This window comes from Podarcis bocagei (genome assembly GCF_964188305.1).
Source record: "Podarcis bocagei genome assembly, chromosome: 6".
NCBI lineage: Eukaryota > Metazoa > Chordata > Lepidosauria > Squamata > Lacertidae > Podarcis > Podarcis bocagei.
This window is the reverse complement of record NC_138130.1, coordinates 82448682-82468911: the sequence shown is the minus strand read 5'-3', so window position 1 is coordinate 82468911 and position 20230 is coordinate 82448682. Positions and strand designations below refer to the sequence as shown.

Here is a 20230-nt window from a genome sequence, read left to right as displayed (position 1 = left end):
ATACTCTAAGGGCATAGCTTCCTCAATTTATAAAGTTCTAATGACACTAGAATATGGCAATCTATTGTACACAAAATGCCATGGGAAATGGACCTCGATGTGCAAATACCAAATGAAAAATAGATGGCTTTGTGGTCTGGGAGACTGTTGAAATCAGTTTCTGCAAAAATAAGGGAAGCCTCATTAAAACTTCTGCATAGGTGGCATTATACACCAGTGAAGCTATCCCAAATATGTACAAAAGTCAATCCCAATTGTTAGAGGGGATGCACAGTCAAAGGTACATATTTCCATATGTGGTGGTGCTGTGACATCACCAAACCCTTCTGGAGTACTGTCTTCAAAGAAATAAGCTTGATATACAACAAAACTATTGAAATGTCCCCCTGCACTAGCACTACTTGGGCTTAGGATTCCGTCTGCTCATGATTATCCTAAAGATGACCTCTTAACCTTCCTATTGACTGATGTCCATATGGAGATAGCCATATGTTGGAAAACTGGTGTTGGGCCAAACATTGATCCTTGGTATAACAGAGCATGGTCAATAGCTTTGGCTGAGAAACTAACATGCCAGGTGAGAGTGGCAAAGAGCAAACACAATCCATATTCCTTTTATAACATATGGCAAATGTTTATTGAATGCAGGACAGAATCCAACCAGTGCTCATGTGGCGTGGTCTCTTCAAATGAAACTTTAACACATCACATGTATTTTATCGAGACAAGTTATTTGTTGCTTACTGTTGTAACAGTTGTTTTCTCAAAATTTATCTTTTGTACCATGAAAATAAATAAAAACAATATTAAAAAATAAAAACGAAGTAAATTCTACTCAGTAGAATGAATAGTTCCACAGCACTGGTTCCTCCCAATGATGTGAAAACCAGTTTTCTGTTGCAAAATGAGGAATGATATAGGCTGGGAGGCTGCCAATCCAACCCTAAGTACATTTGCTTAGGTACATTTGGTCTTACTTCCAAAGACGTGTACATAAGATTGGAGCTTGCATTTCACCAGTGTGGTGTAGTGGTTAAGAGCGGTAGTCACGTAATCTGGTGAACTGGGTTCGCTTCCCCGCTCCTCCACATGCAGCTGCTGGGTGACCTTGGGCCAGTCACACTTCTCTGAAGTCTCTCAGCCCCACTCACCTCACAGAGTGTTTGTTGTGGGGGAGGAAGGGAAAGGAGAATGTTAGCCGCTTTGAGACTCCTTAAAGGGGGTGAAAGGCGGGATATCAAATCCAAACTCTTCTTCTTCTTCTTCTTCACCTTGTTTTGCAAAACACCTTAAGACAAATTCCTCACTGTGCTTTGTTTATATAATCCAATATGAATTTTATTATGAAAACACAAACATCTTATATAAACCTCCTGTAAGAAGCAGCACAGTGACAGTTCTAAAATGCATGTAGTCATTTTAAGGGGAAGCTTCTAGTTACATATTAATGCTATTCATACCTTTTTCTGTGAAAACCATAAAAATAACTTCCTACCTCAGAAAAACATAATTTTAGACTAAAATGAAAATTTCACTGCAGCTCTGTGCAATGAAAGAGATGTGTACAGTAAATAAAAAAGCATCACAGTGCAATCCTGTTCATGTCTATTCAATGGAACTTGCTCCCAGTTAGCTTTGTAGAGGAATGCAGCTGCATAATTGTTTTCCCTGGGGTGCTACAAGCAATCTTGGTAATACCGCCCACACTCTCATTTCAACTCAATCCTTCTTGTCCAAATACTAATCTTTGTGCTGCTGATCTATACACATATCTGCACCACCTCTTCTAAGAATGATGGGCTGCTTGCAATTCTGTCTGCTGCTGAACTCAGGCACACACCAGAGATTATGCAGTGTGAAAAGTGAGGTGGCAACCTTGACAGGATTCCATTAAATCAAGATTGCGCAGGGGCAGAAATGCCTCCCCCCCAACCCCCCCCACCAGTATTAGTAGAAGAGATTAGTAAGGTGTTCATAGTGAACTAACAGACTGATGCATTTTTTTAAAAAAATCAGCTGAGTTGCCAACCCCAAAGAGCAGCCAATTTCCAGACACAGAGAAAGAAACAGCTGAATCAGAAGGGACAGTGGTACCAGCTGAGCAGAAGTTGAACCCAGACCCAGGACACAACACCAAGCCTGGTTAGGAGCCTCTCAGCCTTGGTCTTCTTAAGTCCGAGACCCCTGGGATCCCCAGCAACAGCACACCCTGAAAAACTGACCCCTTTTACACCAGGGGCCTCACATTATCAAGTGGCTGCTGATTGACACAGACCATGCTCATGGCAGGAGATGGCCAAAAACAACTGAATGCTAAACTCCAGGCTGGAAAACTACCCTGGTCTGACTCTCCACTCTTCAGGAAGTGGGCAGAACCTGGGAGGTTTGGCCAAGAGGAATGCTTGCCAGTGCAAGATGACATCTAAGAGCTGTCCAAGGTGCTGATTATCTATTGTGCTCCCTGGATTCCTGCTTAGTACAGTACAGAAGAGAGAATGGTCAGGGAGCACGGCAATATTTTAAACAACACAAGTTAAAGGATGCAGCATTGATTTAACAAGCACTTTTATTTGAAGACACCAGGAAGTGGGGGTGCAAATCAAGGAAATGGATGCAAGGACCCAGCTCCTGAGGGCAGTGGCAGATTGCATGAAAACGACCTGGAGCACAATATCCTAAGAACTGTGATGGCCAGGAGTCAAAGACCTGGATATGTTGGGGCTTTCTGCCTTGTTTCTTTTATTTTTTTAAAAAAGTATCCTTGCCTTTTCCTCTGTAAAAAATCATTTAAAAATCTCAACATAGTTTAATAAAAAATGGGAGCGGGGAAAGAGAAATTGAGATTCAAAAGCAATTCAATACTGCTGAGAAGGCATGTCTGTGGATGTGACCTTGACCGGTTTTCATGTCATCAGCTGCTTTTAATAATCAGAATTCACCTGGGCTGTTTATAGCACATCACACGCTTGGCTGTGTTGACTGCCTCTTGTCTGTGTCGCTCTCTTGGTTGCTAGTATTTTATTTATTCATTTGATTTCTTACCTGCCCTGCACTGGAAGTCCCCAGCACTGGTTGGAGCAATATATTATACAATGATAAAAAAAAAATCAAACCGTTACAATTGCAAAACAAGTAAAATAGTTCCAGACAGATCAGAACAGAATAAATTCAACACAAGGGGTGAATCCCACAAAATTAAATGCTTCAACAATCACTGGCCAGTTAACGACATAATTGTTCTTTATTGTAAACTCTTATTGTGAACCCTTTACGAAGGGTGGAATGCAAAGAAACAACTTTAGATATGTAATAAGCACTTAAATGTATACAAGCTGTTTCATTCAGGATTTGAATTCCCACAACCCCTACAAGCGGGCAGAAACAATGGACTTCCATACACTGCCTGCTTGGGCTACTTGAGGTGTCGTTTTGCTCCTCCATTACTGCTCTACTTCTTGTTCATAACATACCTTTGTTTTTTTCACACCTTTGTAGGTCAGAGTACTTGGTATTCAAGGGCTGATCAGACCCATTTTTCTTTCTTTCAAATGTTTCAGACAATTGGTCCATCCAGCTCAGTACTGTCAACATTGACTAGCAGTAGCTAGCCCAGGATTCAGATAGGGGACATTCCTTGGAGATACCAAAGATAGAACCTTCTGCAAACACAGCAGATGCTCTACCACTGAGCTATGATCTTTCCCCAAGGTACAGGCTGAGGCCATGACACCTCTTTGTACAATATGAATGCTTCAACATGTATTTTCAATATGCATTTAACACAAATTCTGAGAGACTGGTCTGTTACTTGCATTCATTCTGCCTTGTGTACCCCCAGTACATGATGTATGTTGCATGATGACATAGGACAGGGCCAGGGCCAGGGCCAGATTTACGTATAATCTAAACAAGCTATAGCTTAGGGTCCCACTCTCTTGGGGCCCCCCAAAATTTAAAGGAATAAAACCCCTGGATGTACATTTCCAAAATATAAGATAGAAAACAAATAGAATAAAACCTACATAGAGGCAACAGTGTTTTGTTTGTGTTGTGTAGGCTCCTGTGATGTAAGTAATGGGCCCACCCGCTAGCCTGCTCCCTAAAATATCACTGGTTTGCTCATTTCTATATACAGGGTGCCTACATTCTGCATGGACTGGTTGCATGGCAACATGTAGCATGCAGCAGCAGACTGCAATGCAGCACAGTTGAAGGGTTCAAGCTGTTGTACCTGTTATCTAATAATAAAGAGTGCTTGTAGACTGATGATCAGGCAGCATAGCCTAAGGGTATGAGTCTTATGCCTACTGATTGGTGCCATATAATACATAATTTATTTATTTTGATCCCACTGTGGCTTTAGAAACCTATTAGGTCCATAAATGACCATATAGCATATATTCAACACACAAAAAAGCAACAATTTGTTGTTGACAAAGGGCAGCTGGACATATAAAGGGCCCCATTACCTTCAGTAGCTTAGGGCCTCATCAAACCTAAATCTTGCCCTGAACAGGGCTTTCTCTATGGTGGCCCCAAAGTTCCAAAACTCCCTCCCTAGAGATGCTTGCTTTGCTCCTTTCTCATGGGCTTTTAGTTAAGGTGTCTAGATGGTCAAGGTTCCTCTCTTCCAGGGGGCTTTTGGACTGCCCCAATTTCCTCCCACCACCTCACCCTGTAGTTCTGCTGCATTGACTAGTTTTTATTGAGTATTTGAAAGAAGTAGTATGCTTTTAGAAACGATTCCATGTTGCTTTTTGATACGTTTTATTAGCTGCCTCAGAGACTTTTAATCAGAAAGCAAGCTATAAATATTTCAAGAAATCAATCCCTCTTGTAAACCTGACGGCATTTCTTTCGCTTGCGGAATGCTTTTTAACATTTTCACGGTAAGCCACCTTGTGAGGGCTCTCCTCTCTGCAGGGCAGAGATATGTCCTGTCAACCTTATGTCAACCGTTTGTGCCAATAGTCAAGCACCCTGGCAGCTATTTGCTGGCCACTTCTCTAAAACACGAGGGTGGCTAGAAAGCAGCCCGAAGGAAACAGCAACAGAAAAGAGGGTCAAGTGAAAAGAAACTCGCATATATAAATACAGTACTTTAAAAATCAAGATGTGACTCATGCTTTTGAACATCTGGGGATACACAGTGCTGCAAAGGCTCTTAGTCACTCTCAACAGGCTGAAAGACTCAGCTGGTAAGAAAAAGGAGTTTCTCCTTTTTTAACCTGCTGAGACTTTGTATTTAAAATGTATTGTATTTAAAATGAGTGCTGTACACACAGTGCAGAGTAAAGGATGCACAGCTCACATCGTGCTAGCTCATGATCCTTGGGCTCATATTTCTTCCCCCCAAAGACTCCCATATGTATCTTTTAATGCAAAAATTCAATGTGAGTAAGCCCCTCTCATGGCATTGCTCCATCTCTTTTTCACAGCAAGCACATTTCTGATTTGCATTTAGAGATCTATGTGCAGTGGGCAATGGTGCTGGTTGTACTCATGTGTCTAACTTACACCCAGGAGCTGTTTACAACCCACACAGGCACTAGAACTGGCCTACAGAAACAAACCCTAGTGCACAGGTCTACAGAATCTCTTCTCCTCAGATTAAAATAATCTTCTTTGCATATATTACAAAATATACTTGATAATCTTCATGTAACTTGGAGGGATGGACGGATATACACTGACGCGTGAAAAATTTCATGGTTGTCTTAATAGGAGAGCATGTTGTACCAATTCATTGACAATCACTTTCTTTAAAAAAAAAAAAGAGTTCTAAGAATTGGTGCTTTTGGCCCCAGAGGAAATGGCACATTTGTCCACTACATTCGTACAAATTGTGTCTAGGTAGCATATGTAAAATAATACTAATACTGCTACTAATAATAAATTGCTGTAGTTTCCCAGTTTGTGATATTTGGTGGGACTGGAGGGAATAAGGGCACGTTACATCCAAACCAGGGTTTAGTGTTACATTCAAAGTCATGCCTTGAAAGAAAGGGATAGTAAAATAAAAGAACCAGTTATTATCCAATTTATAGAAGCTTTCCTCTCTGGTCAGCTGAGAGGGATTCTTACTTGTCCTAGGCAAGGAGGCAGCTACACAAGTTTGCACACTGAACACATCAGACTCCTGGGCATGTTAGAGAAAGACAGAGAGAACAAGAAGTGGTTTTGGCAACATTTGAACAAGATTCTTTCTTTGTTTTACTAGGGCAATACAATCAAAATAAATTGACTTTTTCATTTTAGCAAACAAGCCTAACACGTAGTTGTCATACATTGTATACACTTTGTATAAAAATCAAGAGCATTCATTCTAGAACACATTAGGAGATGCTTCCTTATTAATAGTGGGAACCTGGAGACAATCAGAATTGCCTTAATATACAAATGTAGACAAAGAAACGCATTATAGTATTTTGAGATGTAGATTGTTGCTCAGATCTACCCATCTGATGAGTCTGGAAGAAACAGCGGTGTTCAGTACACCAGTCTTGATAAGTCCTTGTAGTTTTACAAATTAAAACTTTAAACAAGATAGTTTACATTTGGCATAAAAACTAAGTTATTGCAATTGAAACCCCTATGGCCTCAGACAAAACGAGACCTATGCACACACATGAAATTCTGTTCTGTGTTTAGCTTACAAATTGTTAAAAACCACAGAAATGTGCCACAAAAGCCACAGTCGTCAAAATAGCCACATGATAAGACAGGGAGCATGGACCGATTCAAACAAGTTTCACTGAGGAGGTACAGCTTGGACAAAGTGTTTGTACCACCTCAACTTTCCACTGAGTTGTTCTGTTGACAGTTCTCCCTGTGAAAACAGCGCCACAAGTGAGAAAGTTTAGCACCCCAGACAGGAGGCTAGGCTAGAAAGCTCCCCAACCGAAAAACAAGGCAATAGTTCCTACTGCACAAGAAGTTTGTGCTACAACAAACCCATAAGATTGAATCAGCCCTTTGATTAGTAAGATACAGTGTCAGCAATATGGAATATTCTTCCATCAATATATACCATACAGTGCTTTTTTAAAATATAACTTTCAATATTTCTTTTTTCACAAAGGAAAGGTAATGGATTTATACAGAGAGACGTCACTGAAACAATAAGGTATATCGCTTTGACATTCAGAAGATGTGTAAACTCCTGTCAATGCATAGCAACCACACTCTTGGGGAGACATTCTGGGTCCAAGGTCAGAGGTTTTTGCTCCCCATTATATTGCACCCCACCCCCGCAAGCAGTTCCATTCCCTTCTCCTCTCCCCAACCATTCCTGGGTTTTGAGTCAGCTCTACTCCTTGGCCACTCAGAATGCTTGCCAGCTTTTCCCTGACAGAGGTTTGGTGCTTCGAATTGCTCTGCAACAGCCAGACATTCAACAGGAGCCGCTTTGTCTGGCAGACGGATGCAATAATGGGGGAGCTGCATTTTGTCGAATTTCTGCGTGCCGCTGTTAAAGAAGGGGCAGCCAACATGGTGACTTTCAGATGTTCTGAATTCCAGCTGCCATCAGCCACCATCAACATGGTCAGTGGTCAAGGAGGATGGGACTTGGAGGTCACAACATCCAGAGGGAACCACATTGGCTGCCCCTTTATTAAAGGCACAGAGTCTCAATTAGAAGAAAAGAGAAAAGAGGCTCCCATTTGAGTTCCGCAGAACTGCTCAGATATCCCCCTTCCTACCTAGCCAGAAAACCCAGATTTGCTCCCCTCTGATGGCTTGGGAAATAGGGCAGAGATGTCTAGGGCTGGGCCTCTCATGGATTCATTCCCTAAGAATCTCCCCTCCTTGGCTCAGAAAGCAATACAAATGCCTACATTTCATTAAAACAGGCCAAGCTGCCAGTAAAGCAGTAGTGGGCAACCTGTGGCCCTCCAGAAGCTATTGGACTACAGCTCCCATCATCGCTAACCATTGGTCGTGCTGGTTGGGGTTGACAGATGTTGAAGCCCACCATCTGCAAGACCACAGGCTGAAAACCACTGCATTCTTAAGTCCACATGAAAATACTGCTTAATATTTTTTATTTTATTTTTACTTTTTATAGATTTTTTTATAATCCAAAACTTACAATACCCTTTCTGGCATGAACATCCCCCTCATAAATGTTTCCAAGTGCAGAAAACAAGAACACGTTGTCTTGCGCTACAGCCCATCGCTTAACTATTCATTACAATAACCTCCATCTTTCACACTAGAACTAATATCCTGAAATGAAATGGAATTATATGAATACAGTATTGTGCTTCAAAACTGGGGGGGAGTCACTAGAATTTTTTTTTTTAAAAAAAAATGTTTCGCGCGCATTTCATTATTCGGAATGACAATCTGAGCTCATGCACTCAAACATGAAAATGTCAGATTTCAGAACTGGAGGCCAGAGCAGAACAAAGTGTGTCTCATGTAAAACACATACAAATGTCAGTGACAAATCTTACCAAGCTGTCCTGGGTTGAGATTAATGCTGAATTTAAAGCCTGTTGTTTCATTGAATTGTTCTTGCAGCCTTGAAGATGAATATTTTTTTAAAAAAATTACCAGCCCCACCAATTTTTTCCCCACCAGCCTATGTGCCTGCCATCGTGTATTTTAAGCGTCACAGAAGTGGGTTTGGCAAGCTATGTGATCAGAAGAAATCATTACTCACCAAATGTGAGTGGGCAAGTGGCTAACTGCAAGGCTGGCTGAAAAAAGTTAATCTGTTGTAAAAACAGAGCATTCTGTGCTTTATTGCTGTATAACAGTCTTAGTTATTGCAAATCAGCTGTCTAGGGTGCATAATCATAAACACAAGCACTAATGGAGCTATTGAAGATTCCTGTTGGATTTGCAGCCTGGTTAGCATTAATGGAAACGTGAGTTAATGATTCTTGCCCACTCTTCAGTTCACACATAAGGTAAGCCAAACCTTGGGTTGGCACAACTGCAAAGGTTCTTGAGAGACTCTCTGCACTCTTCCCCTTGTTCTCGTCCTGCTGCACTGCTTTGAGCTAAGCTATTCTTTGGCTTGGTGTGTTATCCACACATGGGATCATTGTTTGCTCTCCCAAGACAAACCACAAGCTGTAAACCCCCCCAAAAAGAAATATTAGTTAAAACCGGTGTTTTCCCCCCCAGGGGGTACTCAAGGGTACACAGTACTGGCACCTCTGTTGTTGTTGTTAAAAAGTGTGGCACTTACTGTAACGACTTCATGGTGAGTATCAGTACCTATTTTTCGGGGGGGGGGGGAGCACCAGTTAAAACTAATGGTTTGCCTGAAGCAGGACAAACCTCAGCTCCAGGGTTCAGATGACATGCTAAGCCAAACCATGGCTTAGCTCTTGGCAGTGCAGCAGGAGGAGGACCAGAAGAGGAGCACAACAGCTACCATCTCTTCTCTGGGAACCTGCATACTTACACTAACCCATGGTTTAGCTTACGCTTATATGTGAACTAGGCTGAAGACCAAAAGGGATGGGGTTTTTCATAATACTAAAAAGAAAAAAGCAGCATAACTGGTCTCAGTTGCGTAAACAACTGGGGGAAAGACAAATTTTTTGCTCATTTAGAGATTTCTGGGAAACAATGTAACTTCCGAGGTCACATTTTAGGCAAACTTCTCTGCATGGATTCCCTTCATAGAACAGGAACCAAACACGTGCATCTGATGTGGATATACATTGGCATGTCCTTCCTCCAACACCAGGATCCGGAAGGAAGTCATCCTATGTAGGCATCCACATGAAACTGTGTGGTGGTGAAATCTCAGCACCACTGCAGGCCACTGTGTACACCCCAGTCTGGTATCTCAAGCCACTAGTTCCTGTTGCGGATGACTATCTCTTGACCACAGTCCACCTCATGTGTAACTCTCATTGAATGTCATTTGCTTGTGTCCTAAAATGCAAGTCTGTAGATCTGTGTCTCTTAAATACATCAGAAACAATAGAGAGAGAGAGAGACGAATTCAAAACCCATTTACTCTGGACTAGTCTTATTAAGACGTGAGTAGCGCTGTGGGTTAGACCACAGAGCCTAGGGCTTGCCGATCAGAAGGTCGGCGGTTCGAATCCCCATGACGGGGTGAGCTCCTGTTGCTTGGTCCCTGCTCCTGCTAACCTAGCAGTTCGAAAGCACGTCAAAGTGCAAGTAGATAAATAGGTACCGCTCCAGTGGGAAGGTAAACAGTGTTTCCGTGCGCTACTCTGGTTCGCCAGAAGCGGCTTAGTCATGCCGGCCACATGACCCGGAAGCTGTACGCCGGCTCCCTCGGCCAATAATGCGAGATGAGCGCCACAACCCTAGAGTCATCCGTGACTGGACCTAACAGTCAGGGGTCCCTTTACCTTTACCTAGTCTTAGTAAAGTTAATGAAATTGTTTCCCAAGTAAGTTGGGTTGTGGACTTGCTTGCTCCTGAACAGGAACTCTATGTGTACCTCGTCTTACATTTTGGTGCAAGTGGGTTCTTGCAAGTGGTGCACATGGGCAACTTTCTCTCATAGGGAGAAATCAGATCTACATCTAACATCCCCTTTCAACTGATATGGTGAAGCCTGGGAGAAATAGTTGGATCTAAGGGAATTAGTTCCCCATCCCCAACAAGAGCAGAATATAAGCAACACTCAAAAGTTGGCAAAGAGGTGATTTAGCTTTTAGGCATGAACCTGAAACTGCACAACATGGTTTATTTGGGTCAACAGGGTTTTCCTTTCCTTTCCTCCCTTTCTTTAAAAAAGGTCAATACTCCCTGTGGCTCGAGTGTGAATCTGTTATGTACAATGCAATGAAAGCAGCAAAGCCATGTAACACAACGCTAAATGAACGTCCGTCCTCTCTCTTAATCAAACATCGCTCGGAGATCTCGCCCGTGCCGAAAGGTTGGAAGGAATGCAGCCGCAGCAAATGAGCCAAAGTGCCTTTTGGATTTCTTGGTTTCGGAAAGCATATATTACAGGGTTGATGATGGAATTGTACGTGGCCGGGAGGAGAGTCGCGTAGGTGTATATTGAAGGATAGGTGTAGTCGGCTATTAAAGAATAGAGTGTGAAAGGCATCCAGCAAGCGGCAAAGGTCCCCAGGATAATGGCTAAGGTGGACACTCCTTTTCGGGTCGTCACATAGTGGGAAGTGGCCAGGAAGTGGTGCTGCAAGGCGATCTGATGGGCATGGCGCATCACGATTTTGCAGATCTGAATGTACAGCTGGAGCATGAGAGCAAACATGAGCAAGAAAGAGACAGAAAGGATGGCCGCGTTATTTTTAGTGAGCGGCCGGATCACACTGCAGGTGGACTCGTCTTTCAGGCAGTTCCAGCCCATTATAGGTAGCAGCCCGATACAAATGGAAGCTCCCCAGAGCAGAACCAGCATGATATAGGTGAAAGTGACAGTCCTCTCCGAATTGTAAGTCAAAGCATAATAGAGGGAGAGGTAACGGTCAACCGTGATAGCCAGCAAGCTGCAGACAGAGGCAGAGAAAGAGGCAACGATCAGTCCAACCGTGACCAGCTTGGTAGATTCCGACTGGAGAAGGTAGGCAAAGATAAAATTGAAGATCAATCCGATCCCTGCCAAGAGATCAGCCAAGGCCAGGCTTCCTATCAGGAGGAACATAGGGGCACGGAGACTAGGATTATGGAAGATAATAAGGACCACCACGGCATTTTCACAGGAGATAAGGGTTCCTGAAGTACACAAGACAATATCCCAGGGGTTTACTATGAACTCTGGCTCTGGGTCACCGGCAGGAATCAGGGAGGTGACTGCAGCCGTGACATTCTCTGCCGGACTGGCTTCTAAGTGATCCGGAGGCAGCCACGTTAAATTAACCGTTGGGTCTTCGTTCATATTTAAACCCGTCCTCTTCAACGAAAAGACAATTTTTTCATTTTATTGCTCAGATAAACAGCACTTTTAAAGGAGCATGCAAAAAATAAAAATAAAAAATAGCCCCCTCCCTCCCCCACCTGCCGTAAAACAGCCTAAATCTACCGGGCAGGCACCCATTACATAAACATGACTGTACAAAATGTGGGTGGTGAGAGGAAACACAATGGATTTGAAACAGGATTTCAAAGGAAAATGAAAGGAAGGCAAACGAGATCAGAGCAACACTTGCCCCCACCTGCTCCTTCATATCAAAATAATTAAGGACAATTGCAGAGATATGGGGTCCTGCCCTCGATAATATAATGCGATACGACGGCTAGAGCTGTTGGAGATAAGGATTTTAAAAGCACACGCACGTAGACGACACCCAAGTTTTATTTAAAGACCGAAAAGCAGCATGGTGCTCGAAGCATAAAAAATCCACATCCACCATTTCGGAGCAATTAGTTAATCTGTAACCTTGCAAACAGGCATGAGAGCTTATTATCAGCGAGCCCTGAAAAGTAATCGATTTAACAGAATAAAAGAAGTCTCGCAAGTCCCAGTACAGTGGGGAGGGCAGCCTATCAGCACCCAGGGCTTAAATAGATCTTGGAGGCACTGATGCTGAAAAACCTTGGCAGCGGGGGAAACCGGAGTGAGGAGGGGGGGCAGGTAAACATAAAAGGGGGGAAAGGAAAATGTCATGCAGGGTGACGGGGGCGGCTATCGGCATAACCTCCCCACCCGGGCAGACGCATGGAGGAGATGGATGGCACACAGACACACAGATAGATATATGATCACAACACAGTCAGGAGAGCGAGACGAGCCCTCTTGCGCGGTGGTCACCTTGGCTTCTCCTCTGGAAGAAGAGGAGGAGGAGGAGGAGGAGGATCTCCGCTTCCTTTCTATGCAGCTAGACTTGCTGCCGCCGCCGCCGCCGCTTCATGCATGCTCATTGTTTGCGCGGCGCAGGCAAGTGGAAGGCAGGCAGGCAGCCGTCGCCGCGCCAGCTCCAGGCTCGGGGCTTTGCAGAGAGAAGGAGCGCAGGTGGGAAGCGCCCCCCTCTCCGTGCACGCGGCCGCCTGGCGCATCTAGGGGCGGAGGAGGAGGGGGCGCGAGCACGCGCGGGAAAGGAGAAGGCGCGCCTCTCTCTCTCTCTCCCGCCGAGCGGGGCACCACGTGAGCCGCGTGGCGGAAAAGGCCGGCTGGCGGCTCCGCAGAGGCGGCGCGTTGGTAGACACCTGCTGCTCTCCAGTGCGCAAGCGCCGCCTTTGGACCCGGCCTCGATTCCCTAGTCCGCTCCGGCCACATTTTATGTTCTGCTTTTTTATTCCGCTTTTTCTCCAACCGCTCAGGCCCCGAGTGGGGATTGGAACCGGCGTCTCCCAGGTCTTAGTCTCGCGCTCTAACCAGTAAACCACACTGGCTCTCCCTGCCGCCTCCCTTGTCACCGCTGCTTCTAAGAGCCCTCCCTGCTGCTCTTGTTTCAGACACTCCCTCTGCCTGGAGAAATTGTTGTTGTTTAGTCGTTTAGTCGTGTCCGACTCTTCCTGACCCCCTGGACCAGAGCACGCCAGGCACTTCTGTCTTCCACTGCCTCCCGCAGTTTGGTCAAACTCATGCTGGTAGCTTCGAGAACACTGTCCAACCATCTCGTCCTCTGCCGTCTCCTTCTCCTTGTGCCCTCCATCTTTCCCGACATCAGGGTCTTTTCCAGGGAGTCTTCTCTTCTCGTGAGGTGGCCAAAGTATTGGAGTCTCAGCCTCAGGACCTGTCGTTCCTGTGAGCACTCAGGGCTGATTTCCTTCAGAATGGATAGGTTTGATCTTCTTGCAGTCCATGGGAAATCGCCTCTGCCATAAACTGGTCAGGAGGCAGCTGCTGGCAGACCCGCCTTCGGTCATGTATGATGCAGTGATTCCTGGGAAGGTGACCTTGGGCATGTGCAGAGTGCCTTCCTTTCCCTTTGAATAGCTACAGCTGCCCCCCACCCGCCAGAAATGAAAAAGAGACGTCGGTGGGAAAAGTAGTTTGTAGGCGCAGCTCACTTCCAGCACTCTTTCATTCTTCCCTGCCTAGGGCAGACATGAGCAACAGAGGGGTGAGCAGGATCTGCTTTGCTGCTTCTTAAGGCTTGTAGGCCCATCGGTTGGAACCAGGCTACAAAAAAAAAGTGGCTTTGAAAAAATGGCAGAATTAAAGAGCAGCAAGGTACCATTGTGTGCATCCGTGTTCCTTCTTGCAGTGAGGTCCAGAGGGTGGCAAAATAAGAATAGGACTTTTCAGTGGTGGCTCCCCAACTGTAGAATGCTGTCTTCAGAGAGATGTGCCTGGCACCATTATTATCAGCTTTTAGGTGCCAAGCAAAGATGCTCCTGTTCACCCAAAGTGTTTGACTCTTAACTGGTGGATACACAAGCTTCCACTGTATTGGTGTTCATCTTTGATTGGGGTAAGGCAGAATTTCCTCTTTTTAAGTTACTGCAGAATCAACACTTTCAGCCAATTAACATTATTTTATCTTTCTGGTGTATTTTAAATTGTGTACCATGTATGCTTTTATTAATATAAGTCGCTTTGAGTTATTTTTGTAATAAGCAACAAATAAACACAATAACCAATCAATCGTTTTATTTGTATGCTGCCTTTCCGAAGTTAAAACCATTATTCATGGTTTCTTCCACTGACTCTGCCATCCTTGCCCTGGACTAGAATAATGCTTTCCTTGGCATTTGCACCCATTAATTTAACAGAACTTGCAACCTGCTTAATTGCAAATAAAACCTCAAAGCTGTCTCCCTCTTTCGGGGAAGGGAGATGGACATCTTAAGTTCCTTCTGCCAATTAGGGTTCTTCCAGGTAAGGCCTTGATATTGTAAATGGGCCATGCAGATATCATAAATGGGTTCCTGGCAACAGATGTATCAGATATCCCCTGGAAAGGTTAAATCTGGATTAAATTGGGTGGGTGGAGAGAAACGTATGGCAGTTTTATGCCGACGGTGTTAGGTGGATGCTGAAAAAAACTTCCATGTGTGAGGAGCACTGATCCCACAATAAAAACATGTCTGATCCTCTACCAGTTTTTCTCTTCTTTCAGTTCGTCTCCCACCTGAAGGCTGAATTCTATCAAAGCAGCCAACAACATGTAGAGTGGTATGCAACTAGGGTGTTCCATCAGCACGAGGATTCACCCTTGTGCAGTGGAGCTTCCTCCCCTCCTCTCTGCCTCTGCACCTCCTAAATATGTTCTGGGGTTTCCCTCAACCCTCTGAAGCAGATTTGGGGAGGGCATGAGGTGAGCAGGGGGAGAGGAGAAGAGAATTTCCATTATGCAAGGGCAGATATTTGCATTCACAAAATGAGTTCCTTAGGCCTACATTGCATACAACCCATAACTTCCTACACAGAGATAATCTCTGAAAAAGGGGGAAATAATTTACAGCCTTGTCACTTCTGATGTGCAACATATATGGGCTTTTTTGGCCAGACATGGAAAGAAAGGGAAGGGGCTTTGAAGCAATGACATAGTATGAATTGACAAGGCAGAGGCCATAGATTTTTGGTTTCAGTTCTCTGATATTTCATGAATCTACCACCACCCAGCCTGTTGGCAGACTGTATTTGAGATAAAAACATTTCTGTGGAAGATGGGGTCACAGTAAAAGCTGCCTCAGGTCAGGCTCTGGACGGTAAAACACTTGAAGCTTATAATCTGCAAGTCATTACATTTGCAGGTCATTACAAAGTCCAGTTAACGCTTGTATGGTATTTGCTTTCTGGACCTCCGTACCAAATCACTGTAGAGGTTAATTTGTGAACTTAATAAGTATATTCTCTTAAAATTAGCAAAATGTAACGTGCTGCAGATCTATGGTACTTCCACTCTATTGGGTGCAATCAAAGGAATATAGACTGTTGGGTAAAGACATGGCAGGCTTGGGTTCAAATTCTTGTTCAACTATGGAACTGTGTGTGTGTGTGTGTGTACACACACACATATATACACACACAGGCGTGCCAACTTGAATAAAATATTGAAGGGAACCAAGTAAGCCCCACCCTGCATAATTGATCACATGATGCAGCACATGCACACCATTTGAATGGCAATACCCATTAACTTTGGGAGGGGACAGCCCCCCAAATATTATATGGGGGGCAAAGGAGTTGCCCCACGCACACACATATACACAATGTCACCAATGGACTATTCCTCTATTGTAAAATCCATTTGTGCCAGTCATTTCAAATGCATTTATTTAACCAAGCATCCTGGTAACATTTCCACAAAATCTATCCATTGCAATCAAACTTCCCTGCGAAGTTCTTGTGATATTAACATGGGGAATGTATCGCTTTGGTGGTGGTGGTGGGGAGTCCAAGAATTCATCCGATTACATAGCAACGAACCCTGTGCCTTTTATTCTGGTGGGTACATGCATCTGTTCTATACGCTGTTGTATATCACTTGTTTAGTTGGCTGAAAATCGCCCGTCGGGGAAATCAAAGCAACTATAAAAAGCTTGCCTGAAGGATTTTAAATATAGTAAAGAAAAAAGAAGAAGAAAAAGGACTCATTTCTCTGGTAAGGGCTGAACTACGGAGTCCCACTCTCAGCGGAACAAAAGCAATCGGAAATGGCAGTCATGGGAAATCTTCAGAGAAGCAGCAGTCTGCATTAATTTAAAAAGTGCACACCCGCCCAGGAGTGACATATGGATTTTGTGCCTTGCAGTGCGATGAAGCTTGTGACACCTGTTTCATAAGCACACACCAGCCTGCTTTTTATTTTCTCTCTCTATAAACTGAAGGTAAGAGCACTGCACCAATCTGACACCAAAAAATTGTGCGGAAAAGTCACCACTAAATGCTTGCTTTGGTTATTTTCAGACTAATTCTAAGAACTCAGCACTTTTGGTTAGAATTCCTTTTATGGTCTCTTTTTCAACCAGCACCCCTAATTTAAAGTTGGAATGCACACATTTGCACACCCACATTGGGCGATATTAGCAAGTTAAATAGCACAATTTGTCACTAAACCTCTTTGTGTCCCTAATTATTCAACACATGTGAAGATCACACACATGGAGGCATGATTCCCCCCCGCCCCAAACCTTAATCCGGAGCCATTTTGCATTTAAGGATGATATGGAAGAGTACTATAATTGCGTACATTCCTTGGGGGAATTAGCAAGAGCCATTGATTCCCAATTTGGATTCAGATTGGAAAGTTTAATCTGTGTGCAGAGTGGAAATGGTGGCCAGAGAGCAAAAATAGCTTTGCAGCTTGAAACACCAAATGCAATGTTTGCAGAAGTATAAGATGGTTAGCTGCTCAAGTACAAATTTATGCAAGCTGCCCTAACCCACATTTCCTGGACTGCCGATTTATGCTTAACTATGAAAGAGACTGAGACAGACAGGTGAATAATATTACTGTCACTGTATAAGGGGCGAGGAGTGGTGCTGAGGATTTGGCAGGCTGAAATGGAGCTGTACAAGCCCTGAGGGGATGCTTAGGTGCAAATGACACAGGTTTGGACATGATGGCAGGAAGACAGGGAGATTTAGAGAATAGGGGAGGTGGAAAGAAAGCATGGAACAATAATCACCTGTTCCAAGGAGAAGATGAGTGCTCCTTGACTCTCACTATAACACTACGGTTTGGTGCTCAGTCTTCAGGGCTTCATGGAGTGGCTGGCCATGAATTCTTGGGCATTTTGCTATTTGATGACCAGACACCTCATGGGGTCAAGAAATATACAGTGGTGTGGGGGACTCTCCCTCTCTCTTCTCCTCCTTTTCTTCTTTCCTTCTCTTTTTCTTTTTTCTCTTCTTTCCCCCAATTCTTTTTCCTTCCCTTTCCTGCTCCTACAGTATCCTCTATATCAGTGTTTCCCAACCGGTGTTCCGCGGCACACTAGTGTGCCGTGAGACATCGGCTGGTGTGCCGTGGGAGGAAGGCGGGCGAGTCGGGCGGTGAGAGGCGGCGGCGGCGGCGAGGATCCGCGTCGAGCCGGGGGCGGCTCCGCGGTGGTGGTGCCGAGAGGCGGGGCAGCGCGCGCAAAAGGGAGGATCGCGAGACAGCGGAGGAGGAGGAGGCCGGCATGTCCGGGCAGCAGCAGCAACAACAGCAGCAGCAACTCCCGCCGCCGCCCCCTCCTCCGCCCGCTATCGCCGCCACCACCACAACAGCCGCCGCCGCCTCAGCTGCCCTCGCTCTGCTGCCTCCTCCCACCCCGGCAAGGGGGAGGGAAAAAACTTTCGCTTTTGTGCGTCCCTCCCGGCGTGACGCTGCGCGCTGACGTCACGGGGCGGGGCTTTAATGGTGGTGTGCCGCGAGATTTTTTTCCGGCTAACAGGTGTGCCGTTGCCCAAAAACGTTTGGGAAACACTGCTCTATATCACACACCCTAGCTTAGTGTTGATTATTATTATTGCTATTCATTTTATTCCAATGCACTTCTCTTTACTAATTTCCTTTGTGTGTCTTTTGTATACGGTGTGACGGGCACAGTTCTCCAAATGGTGGGAGAATGATTCTGTGAATCCACCCTAATAATTTTTAGCTTCCCTCCTTGGATGTTGCAGTACAGGTGTCAGTTGGCCATGGGCTATGAGAACAATGTCAGTACTCTTTTTTATATTTTTTTTAAATTAAATTTTCTGTTTTTCAGTTTAAAATACTCATTTTTACATCCTTAAGATATCAGTGACTTCCTTTCTTCTCTTTCCATGGTTCATTTTACATATCATAAATCCCTGCATATTTTACAAAAACTATAGCATTCAGTATTCCATTATTACATCCATCAAAACTTATTTACACTGTTGAATTTATCTTAATGCTGCCAGTGTCCTCAGCTGTACACAGTTATATTCAATAAACATTTTCCAATCTTCTCTAAACGTATGTCCTTCTTGTTCTCTTATTTTATTTGTTAAGTCTGCAAGCTGCGCATATTCTGTCAATTTAAGTTGCTCATCTTCTTTGGTTGGGACCTCGCTCGTTTTCCATTTAACAATGTCAGGACTCTTTCCTAGACTGCTCTATAACTGGCTTTGGTATGGCCTACACTGAAGACAAGAAACAGTGCTGTGAATACTCATCGTTTGGATGGAGTGGGAACAAGTATACAGTGCAAACACACTGATGATGCCATCTTTAATGGGCTGCGTGAGTTTTCCTTGTGAGTTTGTCTTCTTCTGCATTGTATGTCAGAGTGTATGTGTGTCTCTGAGCTGTCTACCTTAATTTCCTCAGTTGTCTCTTCCATCTTTGTCTCTCAGGGGAATACAGATGGCGACAGGAGGGTGTCTCCTGCTTTGCAGCATGCAAGTGGGTGGACGCACTGCTCGGAGCATGGCAGGGCGTTCCGTGGCATATCAGTCGCCGTGACTATTTTTGTTTCACTGCTACAAGAAAACGAATGTTTATGACATGTTCTTCATGAAGGAAAGCCCTGAAGGGCATGATCACAGTCGAACCTTTATTATGCAGACCTTGGTTATATAAATCAGTGCTGGAATAATTCTGGAGGAAAGTTCTTAAATATATTCTCTCCTAACAGGAATATACTTGCAAACAATAACATACATATTCTGAAAGATTCTCTCCACCTCACCCCCGGCATTCTAACATTAGGAGAGAAAGGTGAAGCAAAGTGTAAGAATGTTTAATTCTGCAAGTGCTGACCTAGGTGTCATCTGAACCTGGGTTCATGGTTTTGCTCTCTCAAAACTAACCATGAGTTTTATTCAAGAATTGTCCTGTGGTTTATGACTCATGGTTTTGTCCTGCAGAGCTAAACCAGGTTCAGATCACACATTAAGCAAGACCATGGCTTAACACAGCACGGTGCAGCAACAGAATGACCAGGGAGGAGCAAAGCAGCCACAATCTCATCTTGCGGAGCCCACGTACTTGCACGTTCACTATAAACCATGGTTTGGCTTAACATGATGTGGAAACTAGGTCAGTTATTAACAGGTGAAGCCATGGGGATGCGGGAAGAGTGTCAGCACCCGCTGGTCTGTTGTCTGTTATGCAGCTTTGCCAGGCAGAGTCTGGACCTGGACAGTTGGCCAACACCATTGAGGGGTCTTTCCCTTCAGAACCCGCTCACCTTTGATGCAGTTCAATAAAAGCTTTTACTTTTACTTTCAGAGGTATTTGGATGGCACACCAGCAGAGAAGAGCTTCTGTCCCCATGTCCACCATGTGGGCCTCTCCTAGAAGGCATCTGGTTGGCTATTATGGAGAGCAGGGTGTTTGATTCAATGGCCCTAATTTACTCTCTCTTACTACATCCTTATGCCCCTTTGGCTGTTCCTAGAGTGCAGCCTAGA

General features: G+C 44.4%; 1 protein-coding gene and 2 long non-coding RNA genes across 3 annotated transcripts; all 3 read right to left on the bottom strand.

The window, feature by feature from the left end:
* Nucleotides 1–1312: 1312 nt before the first annotated feature.
* On the bottom strand, nt 1313–10216 carry LOC308589143. The gene is made up of 2 exons (XR_014009090.1): nt 8002–10216; nt 1313–7885 (listed from the first exon to the last, which is right to left on the bottom strand). It is a non-coding gene; the product is annotated as an uncharacterized lncRNA (long non-coding RNA).
* Nucleotides 10217–10252: 36 nt separating this feature from the next.
* Nucleotides 10253–13079, bottom strand: GPR12 (G protein-coupled receptor 12). The gene is made up of 2 exons (XM_081198012.1): nt 12725–13079; nt 10253–11866 (listed from the first exon to the last, which is right to left on the bottom strand). The coding sequence occupies exon 2, from the start codon at nt 11849–11851 to the stop codon at nt 10847–10849; it is 1005 nt and encodes a 334-aa protein (XP_081054138.1). The 5' UTR covers nt 11852–11866; nt 12725–13079; the 3' UTR covers nt 10253–10846.
* A 5719-nt stretch (nt 13080–18798) lies between these two features.
* Nucleotides 18799–20226, bottom strand: LOC308589152. The gene is made up of 2 exons (XR_014009101.1): nt 20008–20226; nt 18799–19297 (listed from the first exon to the last, which is right to left on the bottom strand). It is a non-coding gene; the product is annotated as an uncharacterized lncRNA (long non-coding RNA).
* Between the last annotated feature and the right edge of the window lie 4 nt (nt 20227–20230).

What these genes read in the sequence shown, in the direction of transcription:
- GPR12 (XM_081198012.1), bottom strand. Translation starts at nt 11,851, where the DNA reads ATGAACGAAGACCCAACGGTTAATTTAACGTGGCTGCCTCCGGATCAC.